The 26,536-nt window shown below is 45.2% G+C and overlaps 1 protein-coding gene across 7 annotated transcripts in view; it reads right to left on the bottom strand.

Moving 5' to 3' along the window:
• The window catches only part of farp1 (FERM, RhoGEF (ARHGEF) and pleckstrin domain protein 1 (chondrocyte-derived)), a 263,668-nt gene that overhangs the window by 204,972 nt on the left and 32,160 nt on the right, over positions 1-26,536 (bottom strand). For 5 of the 7 annotated variants that reach the window (XR_011886088.1, XM_072258822.1, XM_072258827.1 and 2 more), the window contains exon 2: positions 21,577-21,781. Coding sequence is in view for 6 of the 7 variants with exons in the window: in XM_072258822.1 (XP_072114923.1) it covers positions 21,577-21,756 (180 nt within the window). In the remaining variant the exon portion in view is untranslated. The remainder of the gene's footprint in view (positions 1-21,576; positions 21,782-26,536) is intronic. The other 2 variants (XM_072258824.1, XM_072258826.1) reach the window with 1 other exon arrangement.

Raw genomic sequence — 26,536 nt, 5'->3', positions numbered from 1 at the left:
AGCACATCATTAGGTGCGTTGATAGTTTGACACAAATAATGCATTTGACTGCACGTTTCAATGTACATGTGATCAGTAAATCCAAATCCCTGGGAGTGGGCAGACAGGTGGATGAGGTAGTGAGGAAGGCATCTCAAACACCTGCTTTGAAGGACCAAGGCTTCAGGTGCAACAATTGGGATGTCCTGTCACAAGTGAAAATTACCTTGGTCAGGGTCGAACTTGGAATACTGTGTACAGTCCTGCTCAACACACCACAGGAAGGGTGTGGAATAGAGGGAATGTGGAAGAGATTCACCAGGATGTGGCCTGGAATGGAGGTCAGTAGTTATAAAGAGAGGATGGATAGACTGGGTTAACTCGCACTGGAACACTAGAGGCAGAGGGGCAAACTTAAACAGGTTTGCAAAACCATAAAAGATATCGATAGCTTAATTAATTTATCCCCAGGGCAATGGGGTCTAGAATTGGAAGGCACTGGTGTAAAGTGAGAAGGGAAAAACTTAAAGATCTAAGGGGAAAGTTTTTCCACAGTGAAGGCGGTAAATATTTGGAATGAGCCGCCAAAGGTGATGGAGGCAGATACAATTATATTTAAAAAGCATTTCTTCGACAGGTACCCAAATAGGAAGGGAGCAGAGAGATGTACGCCGATCACAAGCAAATGGGATACGCTACACTATGGCATGGTGGTATAGCTATGAACATGACACTGTTCAGCAATCCTGGTTCAACTCCCACCACTGTCTGTGAGGGGTTTGCCCTTTCTCCCCGTGAGTGCGTAGGGTTCCTCTGGGTCCTCAAGTTTCCTCTCACATTTCAAAGGTGTACAGCTTAGGGTGGCTATGCCCTCTGGTCCAGGACTCTCCCACTAATGGCACCATCCTCTCCGGTTCTACGCTACCTTACCTTACCCCCGATTAGATAGTGCCATGCTTGGATGCAGCGGCCTTGCTGGGTCCAACCAAAGGTTTATTCATTCGTCCTTTTACGTTCACAAAACACTGCTGGACATTAAGAATATCAGGTACTGCAGGTACACTCCATCAGCCAGCTGTTCAATAGCAATGGAGCTGCACTTGCTGCGTAATGATGTCGCGTTGTCACCTGGACTTGTTACGTACTGTCGTTGTGTCGAGACAGTGCTCGTGATCGTCTTGGACTCTCGTATTGTGATCGCAGGACGCAACTGGACACTGGCAATGATAAATACTGCAAGTCCGGTTCACTGGGACATTGGTGAGACCAGCAACGGGGTGAGTTGTGCCGCAGGCTGGGCCCTCATGCTGCAGGGGAGGAAATGCCGGAGAGTGGGAGAGAGCAGAGGCCTCGTGGGTGCGTTGGAATCCCTTCGGGGTTGGGAGCTGGTCCTTCCCATTGGTGTTACTCTCCGATATTCACTCAGTGGGAAAACAAGCTGGACCAGGGCAACATCAATCTACAGGCCATGCCACTCAGGGACTTGGGCTCTGTTATACCTTCGTCCATTTGCACTGTGTGCTGTGCGCTGTGGGTAATATGCTTTGCACCTTGGCCCTGGAGGAACACTGTTTCATTTGGCTATATTCACGTAGCCAAATGAAACAGCAATGAATAATAATTAAACTTAAAATTGAAACTATCTAGGACTTCCAATATTCAGTGGGTTTCATTGACATCCCCCCTCATTCTCCTAAAACACCAGCAGGTACAAGACCCGAGCCTTCAAACACTCCTCATATAAATCCTTTCATTCACTGCATCATCCTCTGCACCCTCTCCCATGCCAGCACATTCTTTCTTGTTTGTCCATCTTTGTGTGTGGCTTTTCATTGACTCTATTGTCTTTCTTTGTATATAGACTTATTTATTTCTAGGGTGCCTAAGAATTTTGCACAGTACTGAATTTGTCAATGTGGAGCATGGAGCGAGTCTGTAAATCTGGTAGGAGGAAGTATGTGGGGATTGGAAAGGATGGTGTGCTGCAGGAAGGGTGCGGGACGGGTGGCAGAGAAGGAATGCCAGGGATGGAGTGTGAGTGGCGCAGGTGCAGACACCCCCAACCCTGAGATTCCAAACAACTTGATTTACTGATCATTACAGAATGTCTCTCTGGTGCTGTCCCCTGCCTCCACTCTCCCTTCCCCTTTTCCCAACCATGATTCCCCTTTCCCATTCTCAGTCCACAACAAGAGACCCATATCAGAATCAGGTTTATCATCACTCACGTATGTCACTAAATTAGGTTTTTTTTGTGCCAGCAGTACACTGCAATACATAAAATTACTACAGTACTGTGCCTATATACGTGCTTGGAACTTTTGCACAGTACTGTATGTACATAATAAACTCTTAGATATGGAACCCATTTCTCATTTTCTTTCCAACTCATGGATCAAACTCTCCCAGTACATCCATACATGGCTGGGTCCCAACATTTGCGAGATGGTGCTTATGCTCAGCCAAATTTGGCCAAAATAAAATCAATGAGAAGAAATCGGTAGGGTGAAGCTTACACCCTGTATGTGATTGAGGAAAGCATTCGAGAGACAACAAAACCAATTAGAAATTAAGAATATGAAGATGAAGTTACAGGAAAACCTGGGACCAAATATTGTTACAGAACACTGGAATGAGAGCAGAAAACGATGGAATTTCTCAGCGGGTGAGTTAATACTAGCAGAGGTAGTGTGCAGCAGTGCTTCAGTAGTCCTCGGTACAATCCTAACCCTGGATGCTGTCTGTGTGGAGTTTACAAGTTTTCACTGGGTCCGTGTAGGTTTTGCCTGGGTGCTCCTGTTTCCTATCGCATCCTAGAGACGTTCAGGTTTGTCAGCTAACTAGTCACTGTGAATTTTCCATAGGGTGTGGGTGAGTGGCAGAATCCGGGGTGGGGGAGTTGATGGGAATGTGAGGTGAATAAAATGGGATTGAAAAATATGAGGATCAGCAAGGACTTGATGGGCCAAAGGGCCTGTTTCTGTGTTGAGTGACTGTCAATAGAATTTGCGTATCAGAGTTATACACCACAGAATCAGGCTCTTCAGCCCAACTCGATGATCAGCCCGCGTTTGACCCTTAAATTATATTATTCTTATCATTGGGCTAACAGCACTGCATACAATTCCCCTCGGATTTCATTAAGTGTGCATGCTTTCTTCCCCTGTAGGTTGCTGAAATACAGCTGGAAATTGTATGTGATGACGTGTGACATATTGAGCTTTTCCCTGAAAGCGATCCTGACATGTGCAACTTGTCTCCAAGGGAAGGTCTCACTCCCCTCTCATCTGGGCAGGGTCATAGAAGGAAAGGGATTCCTTCTGTCTGCCCCCCCCCCACATGAATTTCACCAACCCTAAGCAGCAGACACAGGGGGCTCAATTCCCAGCACCCACAAAACGTTGGAGGAGCTCAGCTGGTCAGGCAGCATCTACGGACATGAATAAACTGTTGATGTCTCAGGCCAAGACCATCAGGGCTGGAAAGGAAGGAGGAAGAAGCAAAAATAAGGTGGTAGGAGTAGGGGAGGGAGTACAAGCTAGAAGATGATAGGTGAAGCCAGATGAGCGAGGGAAGGGGGATGAAGTAAGAAGCTGGAAGGTGATAGGTTGAAAAGGTAAAGGGCTGGAAAAGAAGGAATCTGATAGAAGAGAGTGGGAGAAAGGGAAGGAGGAGAGACATCAGAAGGAGGTGATAGGCAGGAGAAGAGGTGAGAAAGGGGCCAGAGTGGGGAATTAAAGAAGATGGAAGCGGGAGGAGGAAAATTACCGGAAGTGGAGAAATCAATATTCATGCCATCCTGCTGGAGGCTATCTAGATGGAATATAACGTGTTGCTCCTCCACCCTGAGCGTAGCCTCATCGTGGCAGTAGAGGCGGACATGGACTGATATGTCGGACAGTGAATGCGGATTGAAATTAAAATTGTTGGTCACTGGGAAATCCGAATTTTTTGCAGATGGAGCAAAGTTGTGTATTTAATATTTCAGTAAAAATTGAGTAATATTATAAATATATTGTTGGGTTAAGCATATTTTGTTGTTACATAATGCATTGCAGATTATCTGTAAAAGTATGTAAATGGCATACATAATTATTACATCACATCACATCATACGTGCGCATCTCGCTTAAAGTAAAAACAAAGTTAGACTCGCATTCTTGGATTTCCTTGTTTGCCTTCCAAGAAGCTGAAGTTTTGGAGCCAAAAAATGTAAAATCCACCAATCTACAATCAGGTCTCACCAATGTAGAGGAGGTCACATTGGGGGCACCAAATGCAGTAAACAACTCCAACAGATTCACAGGTGAATTGTTGCCTCACCTGGATGACTGTTTAGGGTCCTGAATGAGGTAGGGGAGGAGGTGAATGGGCAGGTGTAGCACTTTTTTCCACTTGCAGGGCTAAGTGCCAAGAGGGAGATCGGTGGGCTGGGATGAATGGATAGGGAATCATGGAAGGAGTGATCCCTGTGGAAAAGGTAAAGATGTGTTTGATGGTAGGGTACTGTTGAAGGTAGCAAAAGTTGCGGAGAATGAGATGCTAGATGTGTACGGGTAGTAGTAAGGACAAGAGGAACTCTATCCTCGTTAAGACGCGGAAGATGGGACAAGGGCAGATGTCCAAAAAAAAGGGGGGAGGAGATGCGGATGAGGGCAGTAGCAATAGCAATAGTGGAAGAAGGGAAACCCAATTCTTTGAAAGAGGAGAACTTCTCTGATGTCCTGGAAAGGAAAGCCTCATCCTGAGAACAGATGCGGCAGAGACAAAGGAAATGAGAAAAGGGAATGGCATTTTTCCAGGAGACATGGTGGGGAAAGGCATAATCAAGATAGCCGTGAGAGTCGGTAGGTTTATAAATGATATCAGCAGTTTGTCTGCAGAGATGGAGGCAGAGGGTTCAAGGAGGGGTAGAGAGGTGTTAGAAATGGCCCAAGTGAACTTACGGGGCAAGGTGGAAATTGGAGGCAAAGTTGATGAAATTGACGAGCTCAGCATGGGTGCATGAAGCAGCACCAATGCAGCCATAAATATATCACAGAAAGAGTTAGATCCACATAACCAACGAGAAAGCAAGTATAGCTAGTGCCCATGCAGGTGCCCATGGCTACAGCTCGAGTTCGGAGAAAGTGTGAGGAGTTGAAAGAGAAATTGTTGAGGGTGAAGACCAATTCCACCAGACAGAGGAGTGTGGTGGTGAAGATACTGGTCGGGTCTATTGTCGAGAAAGAGGCGGAGAGCTTTAAGGCCTTCTTGATGGGGGATAGGATAGAAGTGTATAGGGACTAGACATCTATGTGGTGAAAATGAGGCATCAGGGCCAGGAATTGGAAGTTGTTGAGGAGATCAAGAGCACGTGAAGAGTTGCAGATGTAGGTGGGAAGGGACTGAACGAAGGGGGATAGAATAAAGCCGAGGTACACTGACACAAGTTCAGCGTGGCAGGAGCAGGCAGAAACAGTGGGCCTACCCAGACAGTCAGGTTTGTGTATCTTGGGCAGGAAATAGAAATGAGTTGTGTGGGGTAAGGGAACCATGAGCTTGGTGGCAGTAGATGGGAGACCTTCTGATTTGATGGTGTCAGAGACAGTTTTCTGCTGGTCCGGAGTGGGGTCCTCTTCAAGAGGCAGGTATGAAGAGGAGTCTGAGAGTTGCTTCCTGGACTCAGCAAGGTAGAGGTCAGTCCACCCAGGGGTGTACCTACAGAAAATAGCGCCTACGGCAAGCACTGAAATTGCACCTCTTTCCAAACATCTGACACCCATCTTTTAGATAACTTTACCATAACATCAGCTCAAAAGTACAAGTCAAGCTCGTTAATCTTTTAATTAAAAAATTATGGCACTACATGAAAATTATAACTGCACTTTCCTTGCTTTCACTGATGCAAATTGGTCTATGATGTGATCAAAATCAGTTTTTTCCAGTTTCTTCTTTTTCTACACTCAGCAGAGCAAGATCACAGAGTCTGCTTTGACCCACGGAGCTCTCAAATACGAAAGTATCAGTTTTAACTTGCTGAATGATCTCTCACAGCTGGCGATGGAAACTACGATAGTTAGCATTATCTGAATAGCAATGTGAAGATTGGGGAAGATGCTCTCATCTCTATACTGAAAAATAAATTCAAGAAGCTCTTCAGGTCTTGATATTTTCATGTTGACCCACCTTGATAGCAACATTCTGCAATCCAAAAGTTCTTCATATAGCTGCTGTCCATCAACATCAGAGCTGTACAATTCGCCCAAATTTTCACACTTCTTCTTTAGGTCGTTCCTATCAGCACTGTAACACAGTCCCTCAACATCGAGAAGGAACCCAAACTTGGCATCAGTGTCATGCAAACGAGCGAACCTTTTGTCCATTTCTCTGTGAAGGCGGTCGAGTGTTCACTTCATGACTCTTTCCATTTCCTCCTTAGCTGTTAACCCAGCGTCTCTCCAGTTCTCATCAGCCATTCGTTTCTTTCGTCTCTGACGTCTTTCAACTTCAATATTCCATTCTTGACAGAGACCGACTCCTTCTTCATTGACTCACTGACCATCGCTTCTCTTTCATCATAAAAATGATCTCAGAGGGTTTTCAAATCCAGAGCAGCATCGTGGAAGTTCATGCTAGGATCCTGCAGCCTCTTTTGAATACGGTCAATGCGAATGAGTACCTTGTTCCAAAATCCTAGCAAAATCAGAAAATCGTAACTCAACATGCGGTTGTACAGCTGCCTTGCGTCACTTCTTGTTTCACTGGTCTCGTTTTTATTGTCTATCGTGTCCTGGAGAACTTGAGGTATCTCCTCAAGGTACTTGTTGACAGGCTTCACGGCTTCTGTCCTTGCAGTCCACCTGGTTTCGGACTCCGACTTAACGACCACAGGCACAACGTTTTTGAGTTTTTCCCAGCGCTGTGTTGAACGGGAGGAAAATACATAGAGAGCTTCGATGGTTCCAAAAAACATGGCCATCATTGTATCCTGCTTGGCTGCATGTACAAGTTGAGTGAGTGATTGTTGCAATTCACAAACACTGCCAGGTTGTTTTTCTCACTTATTCTTTGATGAACACCACTCCTGTGTCCAGCCATCACAGCAGCATAGCCATAGCACTGTGACCGACAATCTTGTAGCTCCATTTCGTCCTTCTCTAGCTGTTTCAAGATGTCGTCAACCAAGCTCTCAGCATCCTTCTGGCTTACCTGGATAAAAGCAAGGAAGGACTCTCTAACATGGACTGCTTTCCTCTCAAAATCAACTTCCACATACCTCACTACTTCCGACACCTGCTCACGGTGTGCCTGATCAGGAGTTGAGTCAAACATGAGACCATAGTACTTGGCTTTACAAATGCTTCTCAATAAACTCTGGAGAACAGTGGATGCCATCATGTGGATGAATTCATTCTGGACACTCGGTGAAGGATAAAAACATAGAACATAGAATAGTACAGCTTAGTACAGGCCCTTCGGCCCACAATGTTGTGTCGACCCTCAAACCCTGCCTCCCATATAAGCCCCCACCTTAGATTCCTCCATATACCTGTCCAGTAGTCTCTTAAACTTCACTAGTGTATCTGCCTCCACCACTGACTCAGGCAGTGCATTCCACGCACCAACCACTCTCTGAGTAAAAAATCTTCCTCTAATAACCCCCTTGAACTTCCCACCCCTTACCTTAAAGCCATGTCCTCTCGTATTGAGCAGTGGTGCCCTGGGGAAGAGGCGCTAGCTATCCACTCTATCTATTCCTCTTATTAGCTTGTACACTTCTATCATGTCTCCTCTCATCCTCCTTTCTCTCCAAAGAGTAAAGCCCTAGCTCCCTTAATCTCTGATCATAATGCATACTTTCTAAACCAGGCAGCATCCTGGTAAATCTCCTCTGTACCCTTTCCAATGCTTCCACATCCTTCTTATAGTGGGGTGACCAGAACTGCACACAGTACTCCAAGTGTGGCCTAACCAGAGTTTTATAGAGCTGCATCATTACATCGTGACTCTTAAACTCTATCCCTCGACTTATGAAAGCTAACACCCCATAAGCTTTCTTAACTACCCTATCCACCTGTGAGGCAACTTTCAGGGATCTGTGGACATGTACCCCGAGATCCCTCTGCTCCTCCACACTACCAAGTATCCTATCATTTACTTTGTACTCTGCCTTGGATTTTGTCCTTCCAAAGTGTACCACCTCACAAGATGTGGATCCAGGATGACTTTCCAAATGAGTGAGGTGTTCTTTTATGATAGGGTCAAAGATGGCCAATAGTTTCAGTAAGCCAAAGAAATTTCCCACATTGGAGTCATTGTCTAGCTGAAGTGACTGCCTGCATCCTCGCAAAGAGAGGTTCTGACTCGCAAGGGATTTTATGCAGTGAAGGATTCTCATCAAGATATCACACCATTTCTGCTTTTTCTTCTCAGTCTGTGACTGAAATACTGCGTCAATAACTCCTCTGCTTCCAGCTAAATTTCTTTCCACTTCTTTCCACTGCATGAAGCATTCCCGATGATTCTTGGCATTTTCATGAACACTAATCCTTTCAGGTGCTTTCCACTGGTTGAATCCACTTTCCTGCTCCAATGAGGATTGATGGCCTGACCGGGAATAGAGAAGACAATAGATACAAAATGCAGACTTTTTATAAGGGGAATAGACCAGCCATGAGCGAGTCACTTACTTACCACGACCATTTCCCAATTTCCTCTTGAACCAAGTTTTGTTCATTGAGTGGTTATTTGTTGGTAGGAAAGGCCCCTCACTGTTCTGGAAATACTTCAAATCCAGCTTTATTATTTCTGTTCTCAACGCATCAGGCAGAATTGCTTTTCCAGTATCCTTGTCGAATTTCAGAAGTCCAGTGTCATGCTGTTCAATCACTTCTGATATGACAGTTCGAGGCTCTTTGACACCGTCCAGTTCACTAGGTTCAGTGTCGTCAGGTTCAATCTCGTCAGGTAAAATCTCGTCAATAAATTCAACATCACCACCACCACCATCGTCTTCCCCTCCTGTCATGTCCAAGTTCTCTGTGGCAGCCTCACTCTTAATCTCATCATACTCGGATTTATCTGACTTGATTTCCTCCTCGGCTTGTGACGCATTTGTACTTGATCCACCTTCGGATTCTAACAAACTTGTAGCAGGTGCAGGCGACTCCATGGAACGTGTCAAACTACTTGTTCCGGGCTTTTCAAAGGGCATGAAGAACTTGCTCGACTTCTTGGCTTCCTCTGCCTCCAACTTTCGTCTCTTCCATCCTTCAGATCCACTTTCCTTCTTCTTCGTGAAGAAACGTTTCAGGGTCTTCTTACACAATGCTCTGAGATAAGGCCATCCTAGTGCTTCTCACCCATGATAATCAATGACAGATCATACATCTGAAGAAAATTCTTTTTTCACTATCCGAGGATGGCTTGTCTGACTTCAATAGAAACTGCTCAGTGGCGCCCAGGGCACGTGGAATACCTGCCATTCCTTGGATATGCCACTGAGTCCACCACTCTACAACAGCATTCCCTTTGCCTGCTGGTTTGATGGTGAAGTTGGGATTGGTGCAGAGAAAGTAGAGGGGGCAAAGTTCAAAGAGAGAGGGGTGCTGAAGTTGAGATGGCTGATGCCTCAATGGCAATTAGAGATGAAAAGTCCCAGAGCAGGCAGAAAACCAGAGTGAGGGGTCCAAGAAGAGGAGGAGAGTTGTAGATGGGAGAAGGGGGTCATCAATGTGGGGTGGAGAATTCTTGCCAAAGAAGTGAGCTCGGAGATGGAGGTGACGGAAGAAGAGCTCATGTCATGACGAATGTGGAACTCACTGAGGTGTGGGTGAAGGGGACAGAAGTAAGGCCTTTGCTGAGGACAGAATGTTCCGCTTCAGAGAAGGGAATGGAGTAGAATCGGAATGGATTAGAGCTGGGATCGGCGGGGGCGGGGAATGAGTTAGTGGCATCAGAGGAGAAGGGAAGATTGGGGTGTTCAAGGAAGGTAGTGTGTGAGAAAGATGAGGGCTCTGAGGACCCAAGAGGTGACGGGGAAGCCTGACAGACCCGGGGTTGGGGAGTACAGGTGGGGGAAAGGGAAGCCCAGGAGCACAGTGACAGTGAGTGGTCTTGGCCTGGAGGTGGAGGAGGCTGATGTCAGGCTGGAGTTGGAGCTGGAGCCTGCTTAATTCCTGGTCCGAGGGCCACCAGGGTATTTGGAACTGGAGTTGGCAATGGTGGGGTCTGCAGTCTGGAGAAGTCCAAGTCTGTAGGAACTGGAGATGCCAACAGTAAGATTTGTAATATGGCGACGTTTGACTGAGTCAAGGTCCAAATGCGAGGAAGCAGGGGCAACAGTCTAAAGACAATCCTTCAATCATTTCTTGATGCTAGGAAGGAGATGAACTGGTGGCTAAAGGCTTGGATCCAGCAGAGGATGAAACGTCAGAGAGGTCAAAGACAGACAGCGGAGAGCGAGGCTGCAGCAGCACCCAGACTAGTCCCCGCCGTCAGGCAGCTTCCACAAGGCACAACATTTTATTCCTGATCAGCTGTGCATCTATTTATTTCCCATTCCCCCATCTGCTGTTATTTTCAGATCAAACCCGTCCAGCGCCCTGGCACAGAACACAGCCAAGTTTCCGAAGTGGTGGGGAAGAAGCAACATGCACACATTGCACCCAGAAAATGAGACCTGGAGACAATTGCAGCTTGGTCATCAGCAGTTACTGGGCTGAGGACCCAGCACACAGTAACGGGATTCTCAGAACTGCAGGCAGGCGTAATCATCACCTCCAGAAAGGACAAAGGCTGTACATTCCAAGCACCAAATAAAGTACAAACTAAAGCAACAATTACTGGATATAGGCTGTGGAAGGAGAGAGAGGGACAGCAAAAGAGACCGAGAAGATATAGAGAGCATTGAGAGAGACGCAGTGTTTATAGAGAGACAGAGAGGGGTACAGACAGAGGTAGAGAGAGGTATACAAAGGGATAGAGGGAGGTACACAGAGAGATAGAGGGACGTACATAGAGAGATAGAGGGAGGTACACAGAGACAGAGGGAGACAGCAATCTCTGCGGATTGCTGATAATATCTCCTCTTCACTGACGATCAACACTGGAGCACCTCAGGGATGTGTGTTTAGCCCATTGCTGTACCCTCTCTATACCCATGATCGTGTGGCTAGGCATAGCTCAAATACTATCTACAAGTTTGCTGATGATACAACTATTGTTGTAGAATCTCAGATGGAGACGAGAGGGCGTACAGGAGTGACATATACCAACTAGAGGAGTGGGGTCGCAACAATAACCTTGCACTCAACGTCAGTAAGATGAAAAAGCTGACTGTGGACTTCAGGAAGGGTAAGACAAAGGAACTCAGAGAGGGAGCAGAAATGGAGAGAGTGAACAGTTTCAAGTTCCTGGGTGTCAAGATCTCTGAGGACCTAACCTGGTCCCAACACATCGATGTAGTTATAAAGAAGGCAAGATAGCAACTATACTTCATTAAGAGTTTGAAGAGATTTGGCATGTCAACAAAAGCACTCAAAAACTTCTATAGATGTACTGTGGAGAGCATTCTGACAGGCTGCATCACTGGCTGGTATGGAGGGTGGTAGTGGCTACTGCAAAGGACTGAAAGAAGCTGCAGGGGGTGGTAAATTTAGTCGGCTCCATCTTGGGTACTAGCCTACAAAGTACCCAGGACATCTTCAGGGAGCGGTATCCCAGAAAGGCAGCGTTTATTGTTAAGGACCCCCAGCACCCAGGGCATGCCCTTTTCTCACCGTTACCATCAGGTAGGAGGTACAGAAGCCTGAAGGTACACACTTAGCGATTCAGGAACAGCTTCTTCCCCTCGGCCATCCGATTCCTAAACGGACATTGAACCCGTGAACACTACCTCACTTTTTTTAGTATATATCACTTCTGTTTTTGCACAATTTTTAATCTATTCAATGTACATATACTGTAATTTATTTATTTTCCTTTACATTATGTATTATATTGAACTGCGGCTGCGAAGGTAACAAATTTCACGACACATGCCGGTGATAATAAACCCGATTCAGATTCAGAGAGGTAGAGAGAGGGAGAGGCAGAGCACTCAGCAGATTAGGCAGCATCTGGGCAGTGAGAAACAGGTAATGCTTCAATTCCATTAGAACTTCACTGGGACAGCGAATCACCTGCAGATACCATAAACACAGCTGATGTATATAAAATACCAGTTATAATTAGAAGCTGCCAACGGTTTTAATTATGGATCCAAACTAATAGAACAGACAGTAACAGCAAAGGAATATGTCTTGATACGTCTATATGTCCATATCTTCTCATTTACAGCACCTTGTTTGCCTGTCTAAGAGCCTCCAGAATGCTCCGAAAGTCTTTGTTTCCACCACCACTGCTGGCAACATGTTCCACGCACCCACCAGAGTCTGGGTAAAAACTTGCCCCTCACATCTCCTTTGAACTTACCCCTTCTCACCTTAAGTGCCCTCTGGTTCACATTTCAATAGTGGGAGAAAGATCCTGGCTACATTCTCTGTTTATGCTTCTCATGATCAAATAAACCTCTATCAGGTCTCCCCTCAGCCTCTTCCACGCCACAGAAATCTACCCCAAGTTGGTCCAACCTCTCCTTATAAAGAGGTGTCCTCTGTTTGTCCCACGATAAGTCTTACCTCTGCCTTAATCTAGGTAGCATCCTGTTAAACATCTTCTGCACCCTCCCAAAAGCCCAAGATCTTCTTATAATGGGGGCAACCTGAATGACTGCCTCAACGGTAGTTGTCATCCACAACACCACCCATTAGCCTCCATTTGCTACCACTGCCCCTTCCACTTGTGGACTTGTACGACAAAAGTGATTCTTTCTCTTGGGAGTACCAACCTCTCATCAGAGCTGGAACCTGTCATTGACCCCAAATGCATCCTGCCTGGGCAACAATACTTTCTAATTTTGTTTTCCCAAGTCAGAAGTATACTCTTCATTCTCATCACCCCTTCCACCAATCCCAGGGGTTACATCACCCACTGTTAATGGATTTTGCACTGTTTCCAAGCTAGCCTTGCCCAAAAGTTGTTGGCAAAGTAGGGACACAAGGGACTGCAGGCGCTGGAATCCGGAGCAACAAACAAGAGGCTGGAGAAACTCAGCAGGTCAGGCAGCATCTGTGGAGGGAAATGAGGAGCTGAAGTTTCAGGTCCAAGATGTCGACTGTCCAATAGGTGCTGCCTGACCCATTGACTTCCTCCAGCTTTTTGCATGCCATTCAAGAGATGTCAAAGGGCAGATCGAACCTACAAGGAGAGGTTGTACAAATATTGCTGTTTTCTCTAGAGCACCAGAGGCTAAGGGGCAGACTTGATAGAGGTTTATACAACTATGTATAAACATAGTTATAGAGTAGACAGCTGGTGTCCTTTTCCCCCAGGGTCAAAATGTCTAATACCAAAGATTGCTGTTTCTCTCTGCACCTTGTGGAGCAACAGGAGGCAACATTGCTGTTCTGTAACATTTGTCTGCTTTTCACGAGGCCGAGTTGCTAGCTCGATCTCAACCCAGTGTGCACGGTGCCGGTCGGAATCAAACCCAGAACCGCTCGCCTTGATGCCCGGTGTGGATGCCACTACACCAATGGCCAGCTGTTAATACTAAAGAACATGCACTTAAAGTCAGAGGGGGAAAGTCCAAAGGAGATTTGGAGGGTAAGTCTTTTTTTTTTAAAAAACAGAGCATGATGGGTACCTGGAATGCGTCACCAGAGGTGGTAGTGGAGGCAACAATAACAGAACTATTTAAGAGGATCTTAGACAGGCGTTCGAACCTACACAGAATGGAGGGACGTGGCATTGTGTAGGGAGGAAGGATTGGTTTAGTTAGATATTTAATTAGTAATCCTGCACAACTTCATGAGCTAAAGGGCCTTTTCCTGTGCTGTACTGTTCTATGTGTTATGACGAGTCGGCAAAAGCTTCACTTAGCCAGCAGACTTTACAGAGGGTCTTAAAGTTGGAGAGCGGGGAGATTGAGAGGGACAGGGAGAGGATTCCAGTGTTGGCAACTGTAGGTTCAGTTTCTGACGCCATCTCGTCATGCTTCGCTTCATCTGCTGCCAAGCTGACTGTTCTCCCCTCGTTTATTCTCTTACACACCCTCTCACACCTCCTCATTCCAGCTTCTGCAAGTCACCAAGTGAACACAAACCTTTCTCTCAGGACGTCCCTACAACAGAGAATGACTTCCAACTGATATGTTTAACACCGCTTATAATTAAAAACTGCCAACCACTCTAACTACACACCCAAACTAATGGCTGACCTTAAGATAGTTATCCAACACCACCCTGTAGTTTCTGATTTCTAAAAATGTCTTTTCTATTGGAGATTTTCATTCTTAGCATTTTGACAAATTCCACAATCAAAGCTGCAATTTTGAAACCTTTAATTTATGGGCAGAGTCTCACAGGACAGAGCACCCCATCTGTTACAATCTTCCCACCTCAGGCCTGTTTGAATTTTCACCTTCACTTTCACGGCTTGGTTACCTCTCTGCACCTTGTGGCACATTGGGTGGCAACCGTGCCATTTCTGTTGCGTTTCTCTGTTTTTTTTTTACGAGGCCGAGTTGCTAGCTCGCCACGCAACCAAGCACAGATGGAAAGCGTGCAAGGAGCCAGCCGGATTCGAACCCGAGACCGCTGGCCTCAAAGTCCGGTGCAGGTGCCGCCATCTGGCCAATGGCTCGGTTAGCAGATGGGGCCAGACCGCCATCACTGGAGATTGTGAAAACTCCACACGGACCGCGAGGGAGGGCAGGATCGAATCCAGGTCACTGGAGTGGTGAGGCAGCACCCCTACTAGCTGAGGCCACCGAAATAGAAAATTAAATCAAGACAAAGGGAGCTGGAAGCAGACATGAAAATAACCTCAAAGCAGTAGAACCGTGGTCCACAAATCAAACGGCATTGGCAGCAAGCCAGCTAATCCCTTCCACTGTACTTCAATGTTAAACTTTAAATTAAGGGGTGTCTTGGGAACACCAGGCTCTGAATTGAGTGCACTCAAACTCCCAGGGCATGAACTGGGAGTCCAAATTTAGCTTTTCAAGTTAAGCCACAAAATTACTACTACGGAAATATCTTTGATGGATCTTGTCCGTTTCCAATTATGAAAGGAGGGGTTTTGGACGAAACGCTATTGCAAGCTCCCATTGGAGCCTAGTGGGGAACTGTCGGGAAGGCTAATCCAAGGGAGTGTGCCAGCGGAGTAGGGTGGGGCTGACCAAAGGATCTGCTCTTTGTGAACACCGCTGAAAGATTTGGTGAGAGGTGGTGTGAGCACAAAGCCAGTCGGTGGTGAGGGGCAACATACACGCACAAAATGCAAGTCAGGCAGCATCTATTGAGGGAAATGAAGGGGGGGACACTTCAAGCTGAGTCCGAGTCCCTTCAACAGTTCTGGAAAGGAAGAGGGCAGAAGCCAGCATTAAAAGCTGGGTGCGGAGGGGAGGATCACAAGCTGAAGGGTGATAGGTGAATCCAAGTGAGAGGGGCTTCTGAAGGTAAGAGAAGGGCTGCAAGGCCCAGCAGAATGAGGAAAAACAAAGATGGTGGGAGGGGGAGAAAACAGAGGGGAATGGTTTCTGGAAGTCAGAGAAATTATGTTCATGCCGTCAACATCAAGTAAAACTTATTACCAAAGTACACATTTGTTACCTTGTACTACCTTGACATTCATTTACTTGTAGGCATTTAGAGAGAAAAAAAGAAATTCAATAAGATTTTATGAAAAGCTATAAACAGACAAAGTCCGACAAATGACCAATGTGAAAACGAAAACAAACTGTGCATCCCAAACTATATCATGTTTAAATTTAGAAAAACTCAGAAGCGTCATTTTTGATCCTTCGGTTAAATTTGAAGAGACTTGGAAGCCATTTATTCAACATTTTCATATGATGTAGTTTGACCTTTTCCGAATCCTTTTTATTAACTTAGAATATATGAATAGCGGAGCAGAGTTGACGACATTAATGAATGTATTCGATCTAGTATATTGGTTCACCCCTGTTTTGTTCTGTTTGTTTTTTTTTGGTTTTGGGGTTTTTTTTCTTTGTGATATCCTTTTCTTTTTATTTCTTTTCTCTTCATGATTAATTATATTAAGAGTTTGGAAGTCTATTACACTTGTACTATTTGTAGTTTCTCTTGTATATGTTTACTACCAATAATGTAATTCCAATCTCTTTATATCACTATTGTTATTATGTTTATGAACTTGAAAACTAATAAAAAGATTAAAAAAAAGAAAGAACTGTGCAGAAAAGAAAAATAAATTAATAGATAATGCTGAGAACATGAGTGGCTGAGTCCTTGACAGTGACTCTGTAGACTATGAAATCAATTCAGAGGTTCGGCGAGTGAAGTCATTCACGCTGGTTGAAATAGGTGGTGTTGCTCCTCTAAACCACATTCTGGTACCACTCCTCTTCCTCTCCCGCACCGTCACGACCTGTCCATCATCCACACCTTCCTCCTTCCCGTTCCCCAGTTCTCCATGGCCCATTGTCATCTCCCATCAGATTCCTTCCTCTTCAGCCATTTACTCTTTCCAGCCATCTCCTCCCAGCTTCTCACATCAACTCCCCTCCCCCAGCCACCCACCGTCCCCCTCACCTTGTCTCAGCCATCACGAGCCAGCTTCTACTCCTTCCCACCACCTTCCTATTATGGCTTCCGCCCCCTTCCTTTCTAGCCCCGATGAATAGTCTCGGCCTGGAACATCAACTGTCATTCCCCTCCATAGATGCTGCCCGACCTGCCGAGTTCCGGCAGCATTGTGTGGGTCTGTGAGGTGTACTTGGGGCTTCAGTTTGACTATTCAGCCTGAAGATGTTCAGCCTACAGTGCAGCACTTCCTCAGTGCCAATAAACCTCCAGCACTGCCCGAGCGGCTAAAGAGCCCCAGGACAAATCACAGTTCAAAAGCACCTAGAAACAGTTCCCAGTACTGTTATCACCACTATGCCCACATCAGGATCTACGATTAATCTAGTATCACAGTGGCTGCCCCAGCACTACCAACTTCCCCCGGGATCAATAAAGTATGACTATGACTGTGACATTACATCAGAGAAATAACCCCATAAACACATCTCCTGAGCCACAAATAACTTCTCCCCACAGTTTCTAGCTTCCTGTTTCTCCACAGAGTTCCCAACAGCAGCCTATCTCCAACCTTTGTAGAACGCAGGCATCCACCTTACCGAACAGGTTTTCCCACCACCCACTTCCCTGCCACACATTCCAGACGTAATAAATACCTTGTGTCTAGCCAAGGGCTGCGGGCTACATTGCACTGACTTATCACTACTGGGATTTCAATTAGTCCCAGGTTGCAAGATGAAAGATCTTTAAATCCTGTTTCTAAACCAGCTGTTGGAGGAGTTGTGCTTTTCAGTATAAATTGTATTATTATTATCACGTGTACTTTGTCCATATAAAGTTTTTCTATTGTAAATAATAGTAAATATTCGGACCTGCCTCTCGGTTTTTTTATACTACCTTACTTTCCCTTTTCTATTTTCTATTTATGAATTATAATTTAAATTTTTAATATTTACTATTGATTTGTACTCCAGGGAGCACAAAGAGCAGAATCAAGTATCGCTGTGATGATTGTACGCTCTAGTATCAATTGTTTGGCGACAATAAAGTATAAAATTTTATTGTTGTATTTCTTTGTTCCCCCTCATGTAAATGCCTGCAAGAAAATGATTCTCAAGGTAGTATATGTTAACATACTGCATATATATAGTACTTTAATAATAAATTTACTTCGGAATTTACCAAGATACAGTGAAAATCTTGTATTGCATGCTGTCCTTTCAGATCAATTCATTACAATACTTTGAGGTAGTAAAAATTAGAATAATAGAATGCAAAAAAGGATAAAGCAATAACAAAGCGCAGAATAAAGTGGACAGCTACAGAGAAAGTGCAGTGCAGGGACACAAGTTGCAAGATTTAGAGGTCAAAAGTCCAACTTATTGTACTGGGGAACCATTCATTTTTCTTATAACAGCAGGGTCCTTGAACCTGTTTCTACATGCTTTCAGGCTTTTGCATCTTCTGCTGATGGGAGAGGGGAGAGGCGAGAATGCCCACGGTGGGAGTGGAGTGGTGTAGAATGTGACAGGTTAAGGAGCATGTTTAAGGTCCCACAGCACGAGGTCCAAGCTGGGAAACCAGTCACTCTCCACTGCCGTGATGGGTCGTCACTGACCCCTCAATCATTAATGATGTTTCACACTTCACAGATGCCCCCTCACCCAAATATCGATGGACTTTTGACCTCACAGTCCACCTCATCGTGGTCCTTGCACCTCGCTGCCTGCCTGCATTGCACGTCCTCTGTAACTGTCACACTTCATGCTATATTCTGTCTTTGTTTTCCCTTGTACCACCTCAATGTACTGATGTGTGACATTATCTGAATGGATGACATGCAAAACAAGACTTTCACTGTACTTTGGTAGCAAAATAAACTAGCCACCAATTAATTCAACAATTTCAGATGGAGATACAAGGTTAGAGAATTTTCCAGCGTATGGACAATTCGCTAATTTCATCTTTACCTGTAATTTTCCACCTGTCTGAATCTCAAGATTCCAACCTCTTGAAAGTTTCCAGATATAATCCCAACCCTCCCCTACCCCACTGGCAGACTAGATCCCAACACCTGGAATTCAAACAAGATGCTCTCAAAACCTGTCTTTCCCCAAGATGGTGGTTTTTGTTCCCAACACCTCTAGCATGGCAGGCTATTACAGATGTTGAACGACGCTTCATAGAGACAACTCGTAAATAGAACTAAGCTCAAACCACACAAATAATTGAAGCTCTCCTTCCTTCCCTACCTGGTCTTGGTTTGGCCAATATTCTGCAAACCACAACTTGCCCACCTCCCTCATTCCAGCTCCCCAACAGTTCTCTTTTGTGCCAGTTCCCATAACTCTCATGGGATCTTTCAAAAACTTGTACTTGCCTTTATTAGTTGAAGTGCTGAGTTCAAGAGTTAAAAAGTTATGTTGCTACTTTATAAACTCTGGTTAGACTGTATCTGGAGTATTGTATTCATATCTGGTTTCTCCATTGCAGGGAGAATGTGGAGGCTTTGGAGAGGCTTTATTGGGATGCCACTTTGATTAGAGGGCATGCTATACAAGGAGATGCTAGACAAACCTGGACTGTTTCCTCCGGAGGCTGAGGAGAGATCTGATAGAGGTTTATAACATTATAAGAGGCATGAATCAACATTCCTCCGTCATCACTGAGATGTCTCCTGGAACTCCCACCACACCAGTACCTTCACCTGAAGGACTGCAGCAGTTCTAGAGGGCAGCTCCCCCACCACCTTCTAAAGGCTTTCTCATAGAATCAAAACGCTTAACACTAGAAGGCACGCACTTAGCGTGAGAAGAGGCAAGTTCAAAGGAGATGTATGGGGACGTTTTCCCCACACAGAAAGTGGTAGGGGGGTGGAATGCACTGCCAGGGGTGCCGGATAGAGCCGGATACAACAGAGGTGTTTATGAGGCTTTTAGATAGGTACGTAAACGTGTGGAGAATGGAGGATATGTATAACGTGCAGGCAGAAGGGATTAGTTTATCTGGGCATTAGTCACTAGTTTAAGCAGTTCTACATTCTATCTACTTCTTTAAATATACATAATGGTACAAACGTCACAACCCTTGAAAAAGGTAGAGAATTCCAGATACTTCCCTCTCTCTCTGCGAGTACTTCCTGCGTACTTCACTTTTAAATGATCACTTAACTACAGAAACCAGCCTCCCCTCCATGGACTCTGTCTATACCTCTTGTGGCTTACTCTCTCCTTTCGGGCAAAAGATACAAAGGCCTAAAAGTGCACAGCACCAGGCTCAGCAACTTCCACCCCACAGGTAAAAGACTATTGAATGGTTCCCCAATACAACAAGATAGATTTTTACGTCACAATCTATCTCGTTATGGCCTTGCACCTTTTATTGTCTGCCAGAACTGCACTTTCTATATTGCTGTTGCACTTTATTTTGTATTGTTATTGTTTTACCTTATTCTATATCGATGCCCTGTTGTAATGCATAGATCTGTTTGAACAATATGGGAGACCAGCTTTTCACTGTATCTCTGTAGTTGTGACAATAACAAACCAACACTAATAACTATGGCCCCTTCTTCAAGGTGCTCACAGAGAATGGCCCCTCACAGACCGTGTCCAATATGTTCATGAAGCTGCTATTTACATTAACCCCCTGTACCAGCACTTGGTCCTTAGTGATTCAAGTGCTTGCTTAGCTATCTTTGTGAAGTGGAAGTAGAGAATTGGATTCACGATCAGATTCATCAATTCCAGATAAGCATCTAATCCAGTTTGTGATTCTCAGTTCCAGCATGTTCTCCATCCTATCACCTCTTCTGGTAACTTCACACTTTACCTACCTCCTCGTATTTATGTCTTCCCCAGATCTGCCATCTACTACTAACCTTCAAAACCCACCATTTCATTCTCCTCTCACCTGAGCTTTGACACAACCCTTCCCTGCTGCTCCCTGTCCTTCTGCCATTTACAAACCTTTGAGTTTATTTTCTAACGCTTCTCACTTCTGGTAAAACTGAAGTAGCAGGATACTGGCCCCATGTCCTTGCTCCATCACTCACTAAGCACCACTTCTATGAAAAATATTCCTAGATACCCTTAATACCAAAAATCTTCCAACATCTGTTTGGAATACATTCAGCTGCTGAGCCTCCAGCACCTTTGGGTACAGAAGTCCAAGAGGAAAGTGCACTGCAAAATACTGCAAAGATTTCTGAGTTACTCCAGACCAAATCCACAGCCTCTGTCACTAGGGACGACAGGAGAACTGCAGGCTCCCCTCCCAGTTACACACCTTGCTGGCTAGGGAATACATCAACATTCCTCCCTCATTGCTGGAAAGTCTCGTGGAAATCCCACTTCATCAGCACCTTCACCAGAAGGACTGCAAAGGTTCAAGAGGGCAGCTTCCCAACCATCTCCTCAAGGGCAACCAGGGACACTGTGACTCCTACAGCCTAACAATGAACAGTCTCACTGAGGGGAAAAAAAGACAATTATAGATTGCAACTAACCACAGCAAGAGATCAGTATCTCCAATACCGAAAGACACAACAGTAAATCAAAATGGTTCCACAAGACTGCAACGTGAACCATAGGACAGCTGCTGGGGGACTAGGGGGTGGTGCTACACTGTTCTACTTCTTGTGGTCATATTGGCATCCACATCTTCACCTTCCTACTCCAAGAAGCCTTCTTGGGGATGTAACACAGATAACACTGCTAATGTCTTGTTGACAAGTTGAAATGCAAACAACCGCTCACTTCTTCAAGACAGGCAGCACACAAAGACCCGCGGAAAGCAGCCAGCAACAAGAGGCAGCTTCAGGATGCTCCACAACCCAGCAGGACATAGCAACGCATCAAGAAATATTCGGCACAACTTGGCAATGAAGAGGAGGGGCAGGAACATGAGTCCCACTCCCTAAGGGGAGGGTTTGAGTGTTTAACCTTACCGGAACTTCGTGCACCTCCTGGGTGTCATCCAGCATCTGAACCTTGATGGGGACGAGTTTGCCAGAGGGGGAGTTGGGTGGTTTCTGCCCTGGTTCCAAGGTGCTGATGCCAGTGGTCTCCTGTCCCAGACGGATACCGGGACTCTGAAGCGGTTGGTGGGTCAGTTCCACGTCCGCCATGCTTCCAGTTCCAATGCCCACACTACTGTGAAGGAAGACATAAAACATAAGTCACATGAGCAGAATAAGGCCATTCAGCCCATCATTTCTTCTCCATCATTGGATCATAGCGGATTTATTTTGCCTCTCAACCCCATTCTCCTGCTTTCTCTCAGTAACGTCTGATGCACTTACTAATCAAGAACCTATCAACTTCCGCTTTAAATACATCCAATGATTTGGCTTCTACAGCCTTCTGTTGCAATGAATTCCACAGATTTATCACCCTCTGGCTAAAGAAATTCCTCATTACTTCTGTTCTAACAGGACATCCTTCTATTCAGAGGCTGTGTTGTCTGATCCTAGTCTCTCACACGATTGGAAACATTGTCTCCATGCCCACTCGATCTAGGCCTTTCAAAAGAGCAAGGAGCACTTTCACCACACAGACTACCAGGGGCAATGAGTAAGGGCTTGAAGCAGCAACCCCAGGAATAAATGGAAGCTGAAAGAGTGTATAGACGCTGAGCATCTTGCTGTTGAACTGTGGAACTCACCGACACAGCAGGCAGACACAAATGGTTATGACAGTGGTGGACACAAAACATTTCACTACAGTATTCAACACCACAAGCCATTTAGACCCCCAGCCTTCTGCCAGTTTCTGCCCCACCATGGCCTTCTCCTAACCCCAGTCAGTACCTCCTGTTCCTTTCTCAGTCACATGCGTGCAGTTCCCCTTTACCGCTCGATTTTTGCCCTCGGCCCTTCTCTGTGAAGTTTCAGAGTCACGGCATTAAAACAGGTCCTTCAGACACAAAGTCTCCACCGACTACCAAGTACCCACACAGAATCAGAATCAGGGCTTATTATCACTAACATATGTCATGAAACATGTTGTTTTGTGGCAGCAGAACAGTGAAAGGCATAAAAATGACTACAAGTTACAATCAGTCAATACATAGATAAGTAAATAATGCAAGTGAGCAATAGCAAGGTTGGGTTCATGGACCATTCAGAAATCTGATGGCAGTGGGGTGGGGAAGAAGCTGTTCCTAAAATATTGAGTGTGGGTCTTCAGGCTCCTGCACTCCTTCCCAATTGGTAATAATGAGAAGAGGATGTCTCGTATGTCCTGGACAATGAGGGTCCTCAGTGATGCCGCTTTTTTACACAAGGCCCTTCTAGTTCTCTAGGCGACCTCCTTCAGCCAGTGTCCTCCGACCACTGAACCTCCTGCCAGAGGAAATACTCTTCCTCCTCAATCCAGCAAAATCCCTCAACAGCTTGAAGACCGCTTATAAATCTTCCCTTACCCTTCTGTCCTCCGATTAGAACAACACCCAGTATCTCCAGCCTCTCTGGAACTGCAAAGGGAACAAGAAAGATTCCAGCTACAATTCCCACAATAAAGATGTGCCTTTAAGAACTGCTGAAGTTGTCCTTGTGACAACTCCTAAATTTTGTTCTCGTTTGCCTAACAGTTCAATTGGTTTTGTGTTCTGTTTATTTAGCAGTGGTTCTCCTGATACCTAAAGGAATAAAAGAATAGTCAATGGGCCGACAAAGGATTCAACAACATAATCTCATCAGACCATCCAGGATAAGCCGAACTGCACTGGCGATTTTCTTTGTTTCACATTGGTTCTTGTGACGTGGTACAGTACTGGTTACAGAGAATCTTGTGGGGGAAATGATTAACAGAAAGGCTGTTTTAACTCATGCAGCCATTTGTAAAGCGGAGCTTTAAGGGAGAACAGGAAATCTTCCACTGTGTCTTTCCCTGAATTTCCAGCATCTGCAGAATCTCTTCTATTTATAATCTTCCTCCAAAAGCAGGCAATGAAAAAGCAGATTATCATTCCCTGCCAACGAGTGTTAGTTACCAGAATCTGGTGTTTACTGCTTTACCTGTGCTTACTGTACATGCCCTGCCCAACATTAAACCCACAATTTATACCATAAAACAAATAAAGATCATCTTGTTATAATCACACTGCAGCACAGCTGTGCACAAATCAATTGCTGTGTTCCCTACGTGACAACCATACTTGTCCTTCAAGCAACCACCAAGTGCGTTGGGAAGATTTGAGATAATTGTCAAAGGGACAATTTCATAGAAACATAGAAAACCTATAGCACAATACAGGCCCTTTGGCCCACAAAGTTGTGCCAAACATGTCCCTACCTTAGAAATTACTAGGCTTACCCATAGCCCTCTATTTTGCTAAGCTCCATGTACCTATCCAAAAGTCTCTTAAAAGACCCTATCGTATCTGCCTCCACCACCATTGCTGGCAGCCCATTCCACGCACTCACCACTCTCTGTGAAAAAAACTTACTCCTGACATCTCCTCTGTACCTACACCCCAGCACCTTAAACCTGTGTCCTCTTGTGGCAACCATTTTAGCCCTGGGAAAAAGCCTCTGACTATCCACATGATCAATGCCTCTCATCATCTTATACACCTCTATCAGGTCACCTCTCATCCTCCGTCGCTCCAAGGAAAAAAGGCAGAGTTCACTCAACCTGTATTCATAAGGCATGCTCCCCAATCCAGGGAACATCCTTGTAAATCTCCTCTGCACCCTTTCTATGGCTTCCACATCCTTCCTGTAGTGAGGCGACCAGAACTGAGCACAGTACTCCAAGTGGGGTCTGACCAGGGTCCTATATAGCTGCAACATTACCTCTCGGCTCCTAAATTCAATTCCACGATTAACCTTTGTCTCATCAGCAAACTTACTAATCCATCCCTCCACCTCCTCATCCAGGAAATTTATAAAAATCACGAAGAGTCAGGGTCCCAGAACAGATCCCCAAGGCACTCCACTGGTCACTGACCTCCATGCAGAAAATGACCCATCTACAACCACTCTTTGCCTTCTGTGGGCAAGCCAGTTCTGGATCCACAAAGCAATGTCCCCTTGGATCCCATGACTCCTTACTTTCTCAATAAGCCTTGCATGGGTACCTTATCAAATACCTTGCTGAAATCCATATACACTACATCTACTGCTCTCTACCTTCATCACTGTGTTTAGTCACATCCTCAAAAAATTCAATCAGGCTCATAAGGCACGACCTGCCCTTGACAAAACCATGCTGCGTATTCCTAATCATATTATACCTCTCCAAATGTCTATAAATCCTGCCTCTCAGGATCTTCTCCATCAACTTATCAACCACTGAAGTAAGACTCACTGGTCTATAATTTCCTGGGCTATCTCTACTCAATTCTTGAATAAAGGAACAACATCTGCAACCCTCCAATCCTCCGGAACCTCTCCTGTCCCCAATGATGATGCAAAGGTCAGCAATCTCCTCCCTCGCCTCCCACAGTAGCCTGGGGTACAGCTCATCCTGTCCTAGCGACTTATCAAACTTGATGCTTTCCAAAAGCTCCAGCACATCCTCTTTCTTAACATCTACATGCTCAAGCTTTTCAGTCCGCTGCAAGTCATCACTACAATCACCAAGATCCTTTTCCACAGTGAACACTGAAGTATTCATTAAGTACCTCTGCTATTTCCTCCGTTCCATACATACTTTCCCAATATCACACTTGATAGGTCCTATTCTTTCACGTCTTATCGTCTTGCTCTTCACATACCTGTAGAATGCCTTGGGGTTTTCCTTAATCCTGCCCGCCAAGGCCTTATCATGGCCCCTTCTAGCTCTCCTAATTTCCTTCTTAAGCTCCTTCCAGTTAGCCTTATAATCTTCTAGATCTCTAACATTACCTAGCTCTCTGAACCTTTTGTAAGCTTTTCTTTTCTTCTTGACTAGAATTATTACAGCCTTTGTACACCACGGTTCCTGCACCCTACCATAACTTCCCTGTCTCATTGGAACGTACCTATGCAGAACTCCACACAAATATCCCCTGAACATTTGCCACATTTCTTCCGTACTTTTCCCTGAGAACATCTGTTCCCAATTTAAGCTTCCAATTTCCTGCCTGATAGCCTCATGATTCCCCTTACTCCAATTAAATGCTTTTCTAACTTGTCTGTTCCTGTCCCTCTCCAATGCTGTAGTAAAGGAGATAGAATTATGATCACTATCTCCAAAATGCTCTCCTACTGAGAGATCTGACACCTGACCAGTTTCATTTCCCAATACCAAATCAAGTACAATCTTGTCGGCTCAGCTGTATAACATTGTGTCAAGAAACCTTCCTGAACACACCTAACAAACTCCACCCCATCAAAACCCCTTGCTCTACAGAGATGCCAATCGTTATTTAGGAAATTAAAATCTCCCATCACGACAACTCTGTTATTATTACACCTTTCCAGGATCTGTTTCCCTATCTGCTCCTCGATATCCCTGTTACTAATGAGTGGCCTATAAAAAACACCCAGTAAAGTTATTGACCCCTTCCTGTTCCTAACCTCCACCCACAGAGACTCTGTAGACAATCCTTCCATGGCATCCACCTTTTCTGCAGCCATGACACTATCTCTGATCAACAGTGCCACTCCCCCACCTCTTTTGCCTCCCTCCCTGTCCTTTCTGAAACATCTAAAACCCGGCACTTGAAGTAACCATTCCTGTCCCTGAGCCATCCAAGTCTCTGTAATGGCCACTACTTCATAGCTCCAAGTACTGATCCACGCTCTAAGCTCATCCGCTTTGTTTACAATACTCCTTGCGTTAAAATGGACACATCTCAAATCATCGGTCTGAGCGCGTCCCTTCTCTATCACCCACCTATCCTCCCTCTCGCACTGTCTACAAGCTTTCTCTATTTGTGAGCCAACCGCCTCTTCTCCAGTCTCTTCAGTTCAGTTCCCA

The sequence above is a fragment of the Mobula birostris genome, chromosome 5, assembly GCF_030028105.1.
Source record: "Mobula birostris isolate sMobBir1 chromosome 5, sMobBir1.hap1, whole genome shotgun sequence".
Classification (NCBI taxonomy): domain Eukaryota; kingdom Metazoa; phylum Chordata; class Chondrichthyes; order Myliobatiformes; family Myliobatidae; genus Mobula; species Mobula birostris.
Note: the sequence above shows the minus strand (reverse complement) of the source record. Positions and strands in the feature narration are given on the sequence as shown.